At 40.1% G+C, this 19,195-nt stretch overlaps 1 protein-coding gene across 4 annotated transcripts in view; it reads right to left on the minus strand.

The window, feature by feature from the left end:
• Nucleotides 1–1,828: 1,828 nt before the first annotated feature.
• The window catches only part of TPPP (tubulin polymerization promoting protein), a 93,540-nt gene continuing 76,173 nt past the window's right edge, over nt 1,829–19,195 (minus strand). For 3 of the 4 annotated variants that reach the window (XM_006113044.5, XM_006113045.5, XM_075921559.2), the window contains exon 4: nt 8,394–13,442. In XM_006113044.5, coding sequence (XP_006113106.3) covers nt 13,248–13,442 — 195 coding nt within the window. In that variant the 3' untranslated portion in view covers nt 8,394–13,247. Of the gene's footprint in view, nt 8,115–8,393; nt 13,443–19,195 lie in introns of those variants that run through there. The other variant, XR_012901825.2, reaches the window with a different exon arrangement.

Raw genomic sequence — 19,195 nt, forward strand, 5'->3', positions numbered from 1 at the left:
ATATTCTGTGCTGGCCAAATTCTCGGTTACACCTGTGCAATCCAATTGAAGTCATGGTGGTTATAAAGCTGTACGAGGGCAGGATATGGGCTTACTGCTTTTGTCACAGACCAAAGCAGGCTTCCTTTGCTGGCTAACCACCAGCCTGCTGTGATGGAACCCAGCCACTGGATTTCCAGGTATTCCCCTGGAGTCCAATCATTCCTCAGTCTCAAGGCACTGAACTGCTGTTTCACACCCCTTCCCTCCTGAGCTCTGCAACCTGCTGTTCTATTGCTTTTAAGCATATATACTACTTAAATGTTTTGCTCAATAGGGATGGATAGAACATGGTTTATGGTACGCACATATGCACACTGGTGAATTGGGGCTGTGGTTACTTTATTACAGGGGTGGGCCTAGCCCTAGAGGGAACCACTAGATGTTCTCAACAGTAAATGAATTCATCTACTCCCCCGCCCCAGATCCAGCACAGCTAGAGCCTCTGTCTTTCTTTCATTGGTGCAGGGGAGGGGAGGGATGGTTGGTGAGGTAGGCAGATCATAACAAGCTCCGAAAATGAATTTGGCATATGGACCTTCAGGTATTGGCTCCAGCAAGTGTAGTTTGGCTTAACGCCCCAGCTTGCTGAAAAGGATAATAGTGGAGCCATAATCAGCTCCGATAGATTGCCCTCCCAGATGTAATAGAATCTAGAGAGCAAAATATTTTCCATTAAATAATAGCATCAAGTACACAGCATGCAGTGTGTGTGTATACGTATCTATATATGGACTTACACAAATACCACCTTTTAAAATGAGTCACTGAAAATCACAAGCTAATTATGTCAAAGGCTTAGTCGATATACATGAATAGCATAGCTGAAATTGACATTTAGAGCTACTCACTGCAGTGTCTTTGTTGCAGTGAGTTGATGGCAAATGCTTTCCCTTCAACTCCATCTCCACTTCTTGTTCTGTTGGAGTACCAGAGTTAACAGGCGCGTGCTTGGTGGTGGATTTAGTATGTCTATACTAGACATGAAGAATCAACCTCCATTGACTCAATCACTGCCTGTTGATCTGGCCAGTAGCATAGACATGCCCTAAGGGAAATAGGTGCAAGCCATCCCCTCGAAATTCTGTGGGAAAGGGGCACTGAGCTCAGTTGGGTTCCTTTGAAAACCCTAGCCTAATTTTCTAGTTTCCCAGTAAACCGCCATCATGGTATGTAAAACATCATGAGGCCGTGGAGGTTTTTCGCCTTCCTCTGTAGCATGGGGCACAGACCACAGCTGGAGGATTCGCTGCATCTTGGGGTCTTCAAAGTATTTGAAGGCTTCAATATCTGAGATATAGGTGAGAGGATTATTCTAGGAGGAGTGGGTGAGATTCTGTGGTCTGCACTGTGCAGGGGGGTCAGACTAGATGATCATAATGGTCCCTTCTGACCTTAAAGTCTATGGCTACGTCTACACTGGCCCCTTCTCCGGAAGAGGCATGCTCATTTCGAACTTTGGAATAGGGAAATCCGCAGGGGATTTAAATATCCCCCGCGGGATTTAAATAAACATGGCCACCGCTTTTTTTCCGGCTTGGGGAAAAGCCGGAAAAGAGCGTCTAGACTGGCGCGATCCTTCGGAATAAAGCCCTTTTCCAGAGGATCTCTTATTCCTTTCAATATTTAAATCCCCCGCGGATCTCACTATTCCAAAGTTCGAAATTAGCATGCCTCTTCCGGAGAAGGGGCCAGTGTAGACGTAGCCATAGACTTTAAGGTCAGAAGGGACCATTATGATCATCTAGTCTGACCCCCTGCACAGTGCAGACCACAGAATCTCACCCACTCCTCCTAGAATAATCCTCTCACCTATATCAGTGTAGCCATTGAGTCTATCTTTTCTTTAGAGTTTTTTAGTTAAACTGACCTTCACAGCAAAGAACGTTCTAAAAGATGTTTTATTTGATTTCTGCTGTTTGGGTGATTGCCCATGCATGCTTAGGGACCATAACTTCAAACATGACAGTTATGTTGGGTACAGTGTGAGGCTTCTATGGAGATATGAAGGTCACCTGAGGCTTTCAATTCTACTTGTCAGATTTTAGCCAAAGACATTTCCATAGGGTGTTTATCAGGTAGGTGATTGTAAAAATAACATTAATTCCAGGGGTACATATGGAACAATTCAATGGTATGTTATGCATGTTCAGAGTTTGATATTAGCATAGGTTGGACCTCCCCTGTCTGGCACCCTTGGGACCTGAGTGGTCCCAAAAAGTGGAGTTTGCTGGATAAGGGCAGGTCAAGGCTCCCTATCTTGCTATAGGCTCTGCTCCTAGGTGGGACTGCTTTCCCTGCTGCCTCCTTGAACCCTTCAAGTTGCCAGACCTGGCTAGACCTGCATTCCCTCACTGCACCAGCCTGGCTGGGAGCGTGCTGTTGCACTGCACCAGACCCGGCTGAGGCTGCGATCCTGGTCCTGGCCAGGGGCATGCTCTCCACCTTGCTGGCCCTGGGTTTCCCACTGCCAGCCCAGCCCAGGCTGTGCTTCTGAACCTGGCCAACCAGGGGGCTCTGGTCCAACAATGGATGTTGCGGGACCAGAGAGTCCTAGATTTTAGAGGTTCAACCCATATTGTGATAAGTACCATGTACAGCTTCAAACATAGTACGTCTACAACTCTTAAACAACACAGCAATGTTATGATAGTATTATTATTATATATGATAGTATTATTCTAGTGGAAGCCCAGATAAAATAAACTTCATTCTATTATTTTATCATACAACTGCGAGCTGAGGAATATTGATCTTTATGGATGAAGTGCCTGTGATTAAGTTAAGCCTTGTTGTACGGAGTCACTTTCTTTGTTTAAAATAATAATATTGTGTTGCAGCATTAAAAAGTCATTGAGGGCAAACAAATGCCTTATTCATCCAAACAGGCAAGGTAGTGATTCTCACCGAAGTCTATTTGCTCTACCAAGAAAATAATGTTTGCTTTTTGAGAAGGGATTACAGTATTGACTGTTCTTTCCTGGGAATAAAGCATTTATTGTCACACTTTCTGTAAATGGCAGAGTAACGGCCTAGGAGCTTGAGGTCAGAGACCACTTTAAGTACTGTGAATATCCAAACTTTTATTCACAATGAAGTTGTATTCATCTTTATATTTTCAGTGTACTAGAATGCTTGTTACACAGTTCTAGTGTCATAATACTGCTTAGCTCTTACACTAAGCATCGGTTTTCATCTTCACAGCACTTGGCAATCATCAACTAGTCCTCCCATCACCCCGAGTAAGATAAATAGATAAGAATAATTTGACAAATGGGGTAAATAAGGCTCAACTGAAAAGTCTGGGTCTCAAAGCTAGTGAGGGAGGTATCAATCAGTTAAATGTTAACAGCAGATTATGCAGTAATTACCAGCAACCTTTACAGCTAAATTACAAAATGATTTGTGACAATTTAACTATTTACTTTATTAAAGCAAGACACTAACATGTATTAAGATCTTTATTCATCACTTTACTGACTTAAGATACAATTTTATACAAATCTTCAGCAATATACATTATGAGAAGCTATATTTCTAAGAAACAATGGCATATACAATATAAATTTTACTAAAAATTTTCAAGCCAAGCTTTACAGTGCTAAGCAGACTACTGCCATACTTGAACTTTTTCCCTAAACATCAGGAATAACGTTTACTTTAACTTGTCCATGGTTAATGTGGTTTTAGATGTTAGCAAGACCACTTTAGAAGGTTTAAACATCCATAACATTGTCATTACTTTAACATTCACACCGATAGTGATATATTTAATACTTTCTAGCATTATTAAACAGTGTAAAAATATATTGCATATATATATATTTGATTCCTTATTCCTGAAAAAAACACCCTAGTAAAAACTAGTAGTATACGATTCCCTTTCAAGTTTTTTTCTTTCTTTTTTTTGTTTTGTTAGATCAAATAATAGTTTAAATGAAACTAAGATATGGGAACAGAGAATCACTGATGTGCAGAAGTCAATGGTCCATTGACTTCAGTTGGTGCCAGCATTCCACCCTGTGTGTTCTGCAATGAAAGATTCCTGGCTCCCTTCATTAAGAGGTTAAATACTTCACTATTAACCTCTACAATAAAAATTAAGAGATGTGACACTCATACTGTTCATTTGCAATAGTAAAAAATCAGTGACAAATTGGTTAGAAAAAAATAAACTTGTAAGGTTAAATGATCTTAGGGTTTTACAATGTTGAAGATTTCACAGTAGACACAATATGCTAGTACAGATGAATGTTAAATGTTTGCAATATTAAACACTGAGTATAAGGTAATCACAAGCACACAGCAGCTTCCTGGTTTTCTGGGCCAAGATGAAAGGCAAAACAAAACAGAAATGATCAGATTAGCTTTAGCTATTTATCAGGCTGTACAGGACTCCAAAAAGAGACGAGAATAAGACTCATCTCCATGTCTCAACTATCTCAGCGGTTCCCAACCTTTTCCAGATGGGGACCCATTTTGACAATTCAGGAAGAACTGGTGACCCAAGACGATTCAAAAACAGGGGCAGGAGAGAGGGCAGTGCCGCCTGGGAAGACACGTGGCGACCCTTTTGAAATGTAATGGCAACCCAAATTTGGGTCCCAACCCATAGGTTGGGAAACCCTGAACTATCTGATACAGATTGCAGCTACTGCTCTAGGTAATCGAAGCCAAAGCAATTCTCTTTCTACTCCAATGGACAGCAGATCCAGATGTATGTAAGATCTGAGGTACTATAAGCCAAATCAGACGTGTATATTGGAACAGGAAGAAAAGAATAAAAGTTATAATTAAAAAGCCAAAGACAATATAAAATAAATGGTCATGGATGAAAATGAATTTAAAAATACACCCAGAAACTGAATTCAAAATATATTCTTCTGTATAAATATTTATTTTTAATATGTTTAAATTTCTGAAGTGATTAAATCTTGGTAAGAATAAACCTTAACCAATATTACCCATCACCCATTTCTTTAAATATTATTTAGAGACAAACAAAGCACTTTATGCTGTTGGCATTATGGGGGAAAACCTTGCAGCAGTGGTGTCTGCTGAGGCTAATGTATTCTGAAATTAGCAATGAGAAAAATACACACTCATTCTACACACTACGTGGTGTTGTCTTTTGACTTTGTGACTTCATGTTATTTATTGCTTAGTCCATGCACTTTATCAACAGCTTTAGGGTCTTCTGTGTGTGGCCAGGCTTTCACACAAGGCTTTTATAAAAGATGTGTATGTTGTTAGCAAGAATAATTTACTACAGAAAAATAAAATGTTGTAGTTTATGGCTCCATTATCACTAATGGTCTTTAACAAAGCCCAGGCTGAGCTATTTCATATTTTAAAAATATTTTTGTTTAAAATGGCACTTGGGAAGGTACCAACACAAACTTTTCTACTGAAAACTGGAACCTAAAATAATGCACCATCATCTGGGAGTAGATCACCTTTCCATCTTTTCATTTTTTAAGACATCCAGAGACTAAGTCCTAATTATAATGGAGAGTTATGTGAGGCATGTGAATATATTTTAAGGCTTTTTAATTTAACTTGAATATAACTTTACATGTGGTATTGAAAATCAAGAGTAACTGAATCTTGCACATACATTATTAAGAACACTGGCAGAAATAACCACTAAGTGAGGAGTTTCTTTAAAACATATTCAGAAAAAAATTAATGAAAACTTTCTTCAAGTGCCATGTATTTTTCAATAATTCATGCTTACATATATATTTAAAAATTAATTAATCACCTGATGAGTGACTGACTTGTGTACAAAGCTGGATGATCAGCATTTTTCAAAATCAGACTAGTTATTTGGATACTTAAATAGGAATTGAGGAGCTTAACTTTAGACACCAACTGGATAATCTTGGCATTTGTTCATATACTGTTCACACTTGCCTCAAAAAGATCTGTATCCATAAAAAAAGATGGTACAGTACAATAGCCATTTCAGAACACTTCAGTAATACCATGAATGTGTCAATATCCAGCAAATGCACTCATGTCTATTTGCCTCATTTTTAATCCAAGTGATTTGTGTCTTATCCTACATAAGCAGGAAAGGGGGAAGGTAAATTGAATGAAACAAGAGCTAATCCAAAACTCAAACTTATTCAAATCTTTTTACAAGGTTAACAAAAAAATTAAATTAGACTTATTTTTTTACCTTATATCATCTCTCTGGCTTTGGAGCAATATAGATGAGGAAATACTGAAAACTGTGAAAAATTGTGGTTCTTTCAGTATTCTTATCACACCTAATATGATTAGTTTTTGGGCAATGCCACGTATCTGAAACTTCAAAGGCTGATCCATCACTAGTTTGAAACGTTAAAGTTTCAAGCTTCCTTCGTATATTGCCATTGCTTTGGGGATCTAGCAAGTGATTGTGATGGTAGGTGAGTATCTCTTGCTTCTTTATGGATTAAAAGAATGAAAACATAAGCCCTATTTTCAGATATTTAGGTGCTCCAATGTACATGTAGGTACCAACTGCCAATATAGGTGCCAAGCCTAAATGTGAGATTGTTAGGTTTCCCAATTAAGGCACCCATTTTGAAAATGTGGGTTGTAGCACTAATTAGGATATGACTGCAAATTTGATTTTGCTGCCTTTATGCTTCATATTTTGACTTTTGGGCTTTGTGTAATAATTATGGGCCAACACCCTTGGTCCAGTTTCATAGGACTAAAAGGGTACATAATTAGCCCTTTTTTCCCCAGAATACATGGGCTCTGCACTGACCAGGTTGTTGCTGAGGCAGGCTGGCCTGGTGTAGTGTTCTATACAGTAACTTCATACCTGCTTAACAAAGAGATACAAATGTATGTGAGGCCAAATAGCTCAGAGAATGAATTGGGGCTCCCTGCCACAGATAACTGAAAGTACTGCTGAGGGGGTAAGGAGAGGGGGCATGTGTGGGCATCCAGTCAGTTGGCTTACTGTCCTCACCCTGACTGATAGCTGTTTCCTTTCCTACTGGAACATCAATGAGGAAGTACTCCTGTGATATGACCCTGTTTGCTCTCCAGCTGGCCTACATTGTATTGCAATGAGAGACAGAGTTGTGAACACTCTAGATAGCCCTCTAAAACTAGGAACAGGTTAAACATCTCTGTAAGTGCTGTAGAGCTGCCCTGAGAGGGATTTGTCCTCCATTAGATGGAGAGGGCTTTATAGCATCAGAACCAGACCAAGCTATAGGTCTTTGGTCTGGCTTTGTGGGAGGGCCAGAATTTGGCCTGATAGCTTTAAGTTTTGGATCACCTCTCATATAGCACAAATACTGGTTATATCTAAAGTGTGCATACATACACATACATGCCCACTTACAAACATATACAATTCTTATATATTATGTTACTCCACAGTAAATGACATGGTAAACAAGGTACTTATCATTTGCATGACAAACAATGTACAAAAAGGTGTAGTTACTTTGGCACACATTCAAGGCTAATAGTTTGGAGGGCAGATGCTAAATCATGCAACACATTACATTTTCTACTTATTTTGAGGTCAAAATGGTTTGTTTCTTGGCCAATGTAGGGATACAGAACACTTATTACAAAAAGGACACAGATAGATGTACAAAAAAATGCATGCATCACTGTAAGGCAGAGTTATGGTTTAAACCACAAGCAATATGGCATTGCACACAAAATATCAAACTTTATTTTGTAACAGTTAATAGCCTAAAAATAAAAAATGTTCAAGTTATAGTTTTAAGATGTTTTGGGAAAGATAATATGTCTTTAGAATTAAATATGAGGTACACCTAGCGCTGAAAACTCAGTAGAAATTACTTCTTGATCTGAAACATGAAATTAAAATGTCCAATGCTGTAAATTAAAAAAAAATAGAGCTACTGCAGGAAAAAAAAACCCAAGCATTGTTCAAAGTGTTTATTCAGGGTTGAAGCTTTTAATAACCCCAGCAGTTTTTCTTGTCCATGTCAAGTCAATAAAATGCACTGGTGCCATGCTCTAGCCAAAAATATCTTCGGTTGGGAATCCCTAACCTGCTGAAAACTATGAACTTTGAAGAGGCTTTGAATCTGCAGATACCAAACAGAAAACCAACAATAAAACTCTTACTGAAGCTGCAGTTACTAGGAAACATTGGAGAACTGCAAATATTAAATCTGGTGACTTTATTCTGACCAGTCTACTCTGCGTAAAATATTTACTTATTCTGGACTTGTAAAAATATTTGATTGCAATTCATCATGTAATTGCTCATACAGAAGAGTTGTTAAAGTAAAATTGCCCCTTCAAATGCATGCGATGTAGTAAGGTTGTTATCGCTTCTATGCCATAAATAAAAAGGAAAAAAAAACCTTTTATTACTGAAGGTTCTAATGTAATTACTGGGGAAAAAATCCTAGAGAGAGTGAGTCCTACCCTGACTAAACATTAAAGCACATCATGTGCTCAGAATAATTTATCAGACTTTCCCAAAGCAAGCATCAGATCTGATTTTGTGATACTTCTCTTTTTAAAAAGTCCACTGTTTTGTCCTCCACCTCCCCCCAGATCAGCATTTAATTTCTTGGGCCCTGATCCTGCAAAGACTAATAATGCATGTGCTTAACACTGCACACAGGGCATAAAGATAAGCACATGTGTGAGGCTTTGCAAGACTTGGCCCTGCCTTAGTGTTAATGGACTCATAGGCGTACTAGGATTTCCGTATTTGGGGAGAGCTGCTCCAGTCAGGCCACCCATGCCTGCCCCAGTCTTGCAGGATGAGGGGAGCAATTCCCCCAAATTCCCCTCCAAACTACACTCATGAATGAAATTTATATTAAAATTAACATAAGCTGTGATCTCTACCATATTACATTTGAAGTATCTTGTCATGTTTCAATACCATGAGCTTCAAAGGATGCAATATCAAATTATAAAAGAAAATAGATGTTTACAGTGACTTTTATGTCACAATTTTTACAGTGACTTTTGTGTGTGACTGAGAAGCATTGGGTGCTTCAAATCAGACTGACATAAATGCAGTGAGATGGAACAGATAGAGGTGCACAGAAAAAGATCACAAGCACAAGCCCTGCAATGTACACAAATCCTGACAAGGGACCATGTTATTTATCCAGTAATGGTGTACAATAGCAGCATAGCTTCCTCTATACCATTAAGTGGGGGCACAGGCTGTTGCCTTCTACACATACGTCTGTGATCCTGTCCCTCTGCACATCCTGCTCTTCTCCAAGTGCAGGGACTGCAACTATGCGGGGATGTCATGCAGGCTACATGAAGGGCAGGCTCTTTGCCTCCTTCCCACACTGTCTGTCTGTCGCTTACAAAGGTTGTCAATCTCAAAGCGTCACTGTTTTGTTGTATTCTTACAACCAATTAGCAGCATAGAAAAGACTCATCACAAAAGATTCTCTCTCCTACCCTCTCCCCTCTTCACCCTCATTTCAAAGCAACTTTTAGTCACATGAGCTATTTGTTTTTTAAAAGTTGTCAATTGAAATAAATATTAAAAATGCATTTAATATTTTATAGCACTATAGGATGACAGAAGCATTTGTGTTATTCTCTTAGGGCTTGATCCATAAGAACGTTATAAAGTCAATAGGAGACTTTCCATTGACTTCAATGCTCTTTGGGTAACGCCCTTTTAGAGCATGTTAGTAGGAACTTTATAATTAGGCTGGGAAGGATTACAGTTTTATCTGTAAATGTTGATAAAGGTCCATTTACACACCGAGACCAACGAAAATATTTCCATTGATAATTTAAATTTATCAATAGGCAACATACGAAAAGTGCTATTTGAGAACGTACTAAAGTTTGATTTAAGGATATTTACTTTGTGTATTATAACATATGATGTTTACAATTTGTGTGTTACCACTTACAAAGCTAATGTTTTCGACTTGCAACATCAACTGTCATTAAAAAATGATCTTGACCACCCCAGCATTTTGCACAACTGGGAAAATTTAAAATAAATAAAAATTGGGAAAAAGTTTTAAAATAAACATTGATATTATCTGATAAAATTAGAAAAAAAATCTAATTCTGACAAGCCAATTTGTAAGCTAGAAGCAGCAATACTAGTAGCGAACTAGTAGTATTGGTAACACTGTTATTAGTGCTGTTGCTCCTATCAAGCTTGTCTATGCTTTAATATTTCTGTTCCTTGCCAGCACGTAACTATGACCTGTACCGACTAGCCTTCGGGTCCGGACCTGCACACACTCCAAACATAGAACTCCTAAACAGAGACAGATTCTTTTGTTATAAGGCTTTTCACACATCCAGGGCTATAACTTTTAATCTCGTCATGGCTGTGCCATGCCACATCAGTGTGGCAGTAGAGCACAGCATCATTCTTCGAAACTTGGCACACTCTGGGATTGCTAGCATGTCAAAGAATACTACACCTCACCCTACAGGAGGTAAGTACAGCCTATCATACTAGCTGAGGAAACATCCTAGTGATGAACAGTGAAGTCAACAGGTATTGATGGGACACGGCAACTTGACGTATTTGGCCTTCAACTTGAACTTGACTTCAGGTCAGTTTCTGAACATTCATGTGAACATTAGTGATATTTAGCTTTGATGATGTTTTACAAATAATACAGTTCAAGGCTTGTTATACATCTGTTTGTTATAGTAAAATGACTGTCCTTGAGCACTGTCCAGAATTGTAGCTTTATGGGACAGTTCAGGAAGGAATGTATTCTCTACACTTTACCACTTACTCTGTGTTCCACGGCTTTTTGGGAGTAATTTGGCCTAACACATCTGAAAATGTACTTGTGCTGTTATCTCTGCTTGAAGGAGAAGGCAGATAGCTAGTAGGATATGTAAATGGAAAGCTAACTCTTCCTTTCCAGGAACTGCGTTATTTGGGAAAGTGGATAACACACACTAATACTACAACTACACTACCACAGTAAGTCAACCCAATGTGAGCAACTCCAGCTACATAAATAACGTAGTTGGAGCCAAGGTAACTCAGACTGACTAGTCGTGGTGTCTACACCACTCAGGGTAGAGACACTCTCTAGTTGATTTACCTTATTCTTTTTGTTCAGAGTAGAGTAGTCTACGGTCTATTTGGTGGGTATTCTCTAGACCCACTAAATCAACCGCTGGTGTAGTGATCTCCATTCTACTGATCTTAGCTGTCGTGTAGATGTAGCTATGGACAATCCTGGCTATCTCTAAAATTGTGTCAGGTAACCAGAGGACAAAGCCCAAACAAGACCTTTTAAAAGCATGCACTAAGTTGGGCAGACTTCCCTCTCTCCTCAGAGCCAAAAGTCAAATTCTTCCTTTTGTTTATTATTGTTATTTTGGTTTCATGTTCATGTATTGGTTTGAAAGGTCAGTGATGGCAAAGTTACAAAAAAGGCTTCTATAGAAAGCTAGCAGAAAACAAAAAAGGTAGTGAGATCTGTGTTCAGTGTCTGGACATGTGCCAAATACAGTAAACATTAACATGCAGGTCAACATCCTGTATGTAAATAGCTCACTAAACCTAGCTATTCTGCACACATTAGAATCCTAAATCAGACAATGATAGGCCCCAGAGGTGATTAACCTTTACGATCTGAAATTAAAGTTAATGCCTGAATTCCATTTAAAGAAAGCAAAGCAGAATTTTAAACAGCTGTTTTCAAATACCCAACTACAAATCCTCCTTTTTCATTTTTTTGTTATACATTATGGTGCTTATTCTGCTTTGTGGAGTATCAGTAACCACATGTAGAATATAGAGATCAACTAATGAGCCTCTACACTTTTCCTACATGGATATTTTCCTTACTTTTTAAGCTACATCAGATGAGTGGGAGTTTTCAATTATTTATTAATGTCACTTGTTACATTGACTATTTAAGCGATGGTACTTAGTGGCCAGTTTGTTAGAACTGTGGTCCTGATTCTCCTGTTACAGCTGTTCTAAGCCAGTGGAAATGCCTTGCCATCAATGAATTACTCCTAACTTACATTGGACAGTCCAGATAAGAGGAGAATCGAGCCTCTAGCTTCAAACACAGAGCACTTAAATCATATAAACTTTAATAATATACCTTTAGAAGGGGTAGGATACACCAAATTTTAAATAAAGCACAAACAGATTACTATTTCATGGTGATCATTTAGTTTTACTTACTTGAACTTACATATTTCAGTGCTTCACAGACCTTCCTGAATTCAGTCATAACTTAAAAGAAGCATGTGCTGGTGTATGTGTATACATATGCATGAGACTGTGTGCCTAGCTCTGATCAGTGGTGTTTAGTTCATACTTAATGATGAAAAAGTATAATCCTCATCTTAGTGCCCGCTTCACTTCCACTGTGAGGCAGTGCAATCCTAAAACCAGTTTGCAACCAAGACTAACATTTCCATCAATACTTCCTTAGCACCATCTAGTTCCTTTGTATTTCACATTAGTATGTTAGCGCATCTTACATTCTGTTAGAACCATGGTACCCAGTATCCATGACAACGTGCAGGCAGTATGGTATTGGTTTTGAGAATTCCTGGGCTTTGGAAGGTAGGGATAGAAGGGCTGCTAATATCTTCCGTCTTTTTGCTGGAACCTAGTCTCTGCAAGGAGGAGTGAGTCTTCTGTTGTGAACACATGCTGTAGGGAAATTTTTCTTTTCAGGATGGCAACCTGTTACATTACACCAATTTACTGCCCACTAGTACAATGCTGAATTGTTTGTCTTTGAGGGTACAGCTGGGTCCTTTTTAAGACATCCGTTAAATAAATAAGTAGTCAAATCAAATTATATAAATATTGGGGTGCTCTTCGGAAAGGCTGCTATTTCAGGAAGCTTTACAATAACCCTCTTTTCAACTACCAGGAGACCAGTTTTCTTCTACGCCCAAGAAAGAACTGGACATATAGGAATGTTTGAGATCTTTTACAAGTATTGACAAAGTGTGGTAGAACAGTCCTTGCATTTGGTTTCTTGTCTAAAGCGCAACAACTTTGTATTTTATATTTTTGCCAATGGAAACATGAGGAATGTAATGAAGTGTTGCTGTGCTGCAAATATCTCAGCAGATGTTGAAATCAGTTCCAGTTCCTGAAAACACTTCTCGCCAACATAGTCTTCGCATTCATGGTAACAGAAACATGTGGGATTCATCTACAACATTCTTACAGGTATATTCTCTCTCTCTCTGTAACCCCCCCAGGCTTACTTGCTTCCTTGTACTTTATGATCATATGTGCCTGCGTGCTTGTACCCAGGCACATAGCCCGATGCATCAACCAGGTCTTCTCGTCCTGCTTTGCCTCTTCCTTTCCCACTTGGATCAAACCTCTCTTTGTGGGAACCAGTGAATTTTGATGTGTCTGTAAGTCGTGATACAGTTGGAGATGAAATGGTTTTCTATTGGGAGAAAGAAGACAAGAAAAATACTTTTCATTAAAAACTACTTGTAACATTAAACATCGTTAATTACTGTTGATATCAGAACTGTAGAGTAGTGATACCTTTTAAAAGACTGAAAATGAGAAATTTTAGTTTTGTGGCACTAAATGTAATGACTTCACTAGTTACAAAACAGAGTCTGGGATGGTTTGGGGCATGAAAGCCAAATTTTTCAAAAGTGGGTCCAAGTTTTGGGTGGAATGCCTGGAGTCACATCGCTACTACAGTGAATATCCAGTAAGTGCCCCTCATCATCAGGTGTCTCAAACTTTCTGGCCCAAAACATAATTATAAAAAGTGTAACACCTTCAGCAGAACACATGTAGGGAGACCTGCCCCAGAACACCTCATAATCCAATGGTCAGAGTGGTCCCCTGAGAAATGGTTGACCCATCCCTACACCACCCGAGACTCGCTAGGAAAGCCTCAGTCTTCCACACCCTGGATAAGTGCTCTAACAACTGGTGGAGGTACCACCAAAATCACTTTTTGTTGCTGTTGCAAGAAATGGGTAGCCTGGCTTTTACTGAATAGCATGGCTGAGAGAAAAAGATGTTTCATAAAGCTAAATGCAATCATGAGAACTTCATTGCTAACCGTTTTGTAGATTTGTAGTTAAGGCAGAGGACAAGAGATGAAACATAAGCACATAATTTACAGCTTTGTGATTTTTACTTTATGGTAGAAGACAAAGAGGGTGACATCTTTGGTGCTGTCAGTTGATATACCTGACACTAAGATAAACTAGTTATTTTTGGCCAGTGTTCATCTCCTGGGAGTGCTGCAGTATTAGGAATTGTTTATACCATATTTTAAAGTGCCAATATTACTTTTGTGCATTCCAATGCATGCTACAGGAAAGAATGGGCTTTATTTGGAGACAAAGCACCTTCAAAATGTAATAGCTATCATGCAGTTGTTTGCGGTCTTATGTTTCTTTCTTGATTTATCCTTTGTACTAGGAACAGTTGGTAACAAAAAATTCTAAAAACAAAACAAAAATTTGCAGATTCCATAATTTCAAAGTTGTTTCTGTTCAGTTTTTGAAAGACTTTTAAAAAAAAATAAAAAATTGTTGTTGGTTTTTATCTAAACCCAGTTTCTAGCATACCAACATTGAGAATAATGTTGATAACACTGGGAATAAAACTGGAGTGTGGGGTCTGGGCAAAAAGTAGAGGGCAGAAGGAGGCTCAGGGCTTGGGCAAGTGTTGTGGGGCACTTACCTGAGGCAGCTCTCCTTCGGTGGCACAAGCACTGGGGAGGAGAAGGGGCAGGTAGGCTCTGCATGCTGCCCTAGCCTCGCCTGCAGGCACCACCCTCCACGGGGGTGAAGCCTGCAGGTGTGGAAAGCACGTGGCTGGAGCTCCCAACACTTGCAGCTTCCGCCCAGCAGGGGGGAGACAGCAGTGCTGTGCCCCCTGCCCTGGCCAGGCAGGGCTGTAACTCAGGGGCTTTAGTGGCTGCAGCCCTGAGCTAAGGGGGCCCCCTCAAAAAGATCTTCACTTTAGGCAGACCAGAGATCTTTTTGCAGCCTCCTTCCCCACCCAGCCTGGGGCCCTGGGCTTGAGCCCCTAAATTCCCTTTTTGAAGCTGGCCTTGCTTACGCATGAAAACTTCAGCTACCACAGGACACTGCAGTGCATAGCCTCAGATGATTGAGAGCATGTCACACTTGTCCTCTATACTGGCCTTCCAGAGAATTTCTAATAAAGTTCAAGGTCTCAGTCCCAGGCCTGTATGCAGAGGTGTGTGTGTGAATATTGCAAATGCACCCCCCCCCCCCATGCTTCCCCAAGTAAGCATGAGGGGAGGCTCCACAGCTTGAGCTAAGCCCCCCTCTCCTTCCAGCAGGGGAGCTCGTGCTGGTGCTTCAATCTTGCCGCCCTGCCTCAAGGCTGAAGCGCCAGGTTCGGCTTCCCACTGAGGGGCGGGGAGAAAGCCCCAAGCATCACTGCACCCTCCTCCCCCGGCCGGGGGACACCAGCGCCCAGACATGCTGCCAGAAGGCTTTCCCCACTGCTCCCATTGGCTGGAATCCAGCTAATGGGAGCAGCGGGAGGCCGTGCCTGGGACTGGCACGAGGCATGAAAGCAAATAAGTGCCCCTCCATGCCCAGCCCCCCCACACCCTCAGCCCCCCCCATGCACCCTCACCACCTGGCAACCCTACCCATACCCACAGCCTGCTCCTGCACCCTCCCCCTGGCCAATCTCACAAATATGTATATTTTATTGCTTTGTTTTAGTGTGGCAGTACTTTATAAGGTGCTTTATTTTGTTTGTCCTTATTTATCACCGATCACTAGGACACTGCAGCTATAGTGACAGTTAGAAATATACCCCCTACAGCACTTGCATATTTGCACAGCTAGACAAAACCAAAGTGTAATAAAACGAATAAGCTCGGATAACAAAGTTGGACTCCTGGCCTAATGCCAAAAAGGTTCTTACTATGTACACAAAGCAGTAGTGAACAAGACATGTACTCTGTATATAGACCATCACATGCTGGAGTGTGGGCAGCTTAGAAACTCTACAGCTACTCATATTAAGTAATGCTGAGCACAACTGTCCACTGCTGCAGCTGTCCTAATTCACAGCTGACTGGTGTGAGAGACACTAGACCTCAGGCACTGAGTTAGCTTGTTAATTTTTTTGGAGCAAATTACCTCGTTCTGCATTCTTCCAAGCAGAACACACATGGTATTTCTGAAATTGGACTGTAAGAACAAGATGATCATGTGGGCTACAGCTTTAGGCTGGTGTCCATATTCACCTTTTCACTGTGTGCAGAATGTTTGCATGTGTTTCAGCACATACATAATGCATTCCACCTACTGCAAATGCAGCATGCTCAAGCAGGGTATACCTGTCAGTCGCAGCTGGAAAAGAGATTCTTGCTCCCAAGTTTAAGACCAATTTACTATAGAGTACCCAGGCCTCCTATGTACAGTCAAGTCTCCCCTACACCACCCATGTCACTTGCTGTGAAGATTTCAGAGGGCCAAAAACTACTGATAATTGCCAAAAAATAATTGTAAATGCCAATATCATTACAGAGTATGGAGCTTTCAACAGGTGTGAGTAAAGGGTTAGTCAGGGCTTTGGTGCAAAAACACATGGCCCTTTCCTTTCTATCTTCCACCGCCTACAGACACATTGCTGTATAAAGAACAGCTAAATTAGGCAACCGGGAGCAACGGCATGTGTCCCCATCTGTTACACAGGCTAGATGCGGAAGGGAGAACCCTTCATCTCGCTGCCTTGGCAGCGTAGAACAACCCTTGCAGCAGCATATCAGCAAATGACAGGTTGAAAGACATAATGCATTTGGGACATTTACTAATTAGGTTTATTTATAGGTGCCTAAGTCCCTCTCATTAAGAAAGAACCAGGAGGTTCCTGCTACAAGCATCTCCTGATCATTTGGACAGTGCTGACTCATTACATTCATTAAAAAAAAAAAAAAAAAAAAGCCAAAGCAGATTGTATGGTCTATGGGATGAGTGAATGACCCCAAGTATGCAGAAAAAAGTGAATCAAGCTGCTGCTTGCCAAAGTATCCTTCAATCTCCCCCAACACTGGAAGCAAGTGCTGGAAACGTGCAAAAAGAAAGGCTTGTGAACATAGGTTTTTTCCCATATGTGTTTATGTAATGTTGCTAAAATAGTTCTTTACCCACACTCAACAGGATGCTACCAACGATTAAGATTGTTTGTTTTGTAAACAGAGAACTAATCCACATGCAAAAGACAATCTTTTCAGTGTGAAGTTATTTAAGATCACTATCCCTATTTTGAACACATGCTGTGTCGCGTTCATTGCAACTTCAGCTCTGCTAACTTTGCTGAAATTCAGATTTCCACGTTATACATTCTCATGTTATGAGACACCCTCTGCATTTTAGGCAATTTGCTTAAACCTCAGCAGATTAGTCTGCAGGACAGAATTCAGCTCTGATGCATTGCAAGGACACATCTCAATGAGCTGGATGGATAAAAATATACTCCAACTTTTTCTCTTCCTTTAACTCCCATCTTCTCCCCCCCCCCCCATCATTAGTAGTAATAAATATAGGATTAGCTGACTTACCCACTTTCAGTGCCATAAGCAATATGCTATCTTAAGTGTTCTAGATAGCAGGAGATGTAATAAAACAGCATCAGCCTATAATTTAGCAACCCTTCCTTGTTTCTAATGATCTAGTTTTCTAGTAAATTCAGGTATGTGGACTTTATAATGGCTCTCTCATCAACTTGCTAATGATTTTAAACATTTGTAGTGCAAAAGTAACCAAGCAATGAAGATGCTAGTGAAACCTCTGGAAAATGAAGTTGGTCATCCTCTCTGAAAAATCAGGCCATAACGCTTCAAAGCCACCCTTCAAATTTCACAATCTTAGAACATTTCCATTAAAAGCTGGAGCCCTCTACTGAGAACAGTTCTAGTGCCAGGCAAGTCAAAAAGTAGATGTAAGGAACACAAAAGTAGCATCCATAGACACTGACAGAGGGTCTCGAAACTCTTAGCTGAATAATGCCATAGGCCCTTTCTCTAATTGTAGCTGAAGGTATTGAGAGAAACCCCGCTTTTTTTCTGATTGTAGCTGAAGGTATTGAGAATAACTTTATATCAGTGATAGAACTTGGAAGAGAAGCCAACCCTTAAACCAAAGCATCACAATTTCCCTCTGAATGATCTCCTCAGCACCTGAATGATCTCCTCATCTAGCTAAAGTTCAAGGAGTTTTACTTCTTGTTGAAGAGCCTCTGGGTCAATGCTTGTTTCCAATGTAAACAACATCTTATAACATTTGAAGAGAAATATTAAGTTGTGCTTGTGCCTAAAAAATCCAAGTAGCAGCACTGTGTTTTAATTAACTTTGTGGTTACTTTAAATACAGTGCTACTTAACTCATTTAGCAAGCCACCTGTCTATCTTCTCCTCCAAGAGGATGTTTTTAGCTGAAGAGCAAGCAAACAGTTCTGCTCTTTAATTTAGCAACCCCTCCAACAGCCCGAATTGTATGTATACATTGCCTCTAACCAAATTATTCTCAATACAATTGACCGTTTGTTGTCAAGACCCCATTTTATCCATTCCATAATGAATATTTTCAATCACAAAAAAGCATGTGCGCACCCATAGTTATTTATCTGGGCTATATCTGTAAATGTCTATTTGCCCAGGTCATTACCCCAACTCGGAATGGCAACAAAGCTGAATACAGCTCTGTTTTTTTTAAATTGATCAAGTTATTGAATACTGCATTTTCCAGCAGAACAGAATTAAACTCCTAATCCTTCTATATAGGATCCATTCTGCATTACCAAATTAAGCTGCCCAAGGCCTTTTCTGAAATATCAAGAGCTGGTAGAATGAGTCACTAGAGCACTGAGAGCCACCAAATACCCATGACAAAGTCTGGGTCATCTTGATTTGTCACAGGCACTTCTTCAAAATACCTGTTACATTAATTCTGTTCTAATTTGGGGGATGAAAGAGGTAAGGGATTCGTCGGACTACCAAGAATTTTCTCCCCCCCCCCCCACCCCCACTCAGTTTTCTTCATTCTCTCAAACATCTGAGCCATTAGTTGCAATTTCAGTTTCTGTGCTTCTGCCAACATGAGGGAATCCCCCTGTACAAAAATCAATGTTCCAACACATCTGTTTGCAATGCATAACCATTTTATAATCTTTTGCAAG

The sequence above is a fragment of the Pelodiscus sinensis genome, chromosome 2 (assembly GCF_052426305.1).
Source record: "Pelodiscus sinensis isolate ZL-2025 chromosome 2, ASM5242630v1, whole genome shotgun sequence".
Taxonomy (NCBI): Eukaryota; Metazoa; Chordata; order Testudines; family Trionychidae; genus Pelodiscus; species Pelodiscus sinensis.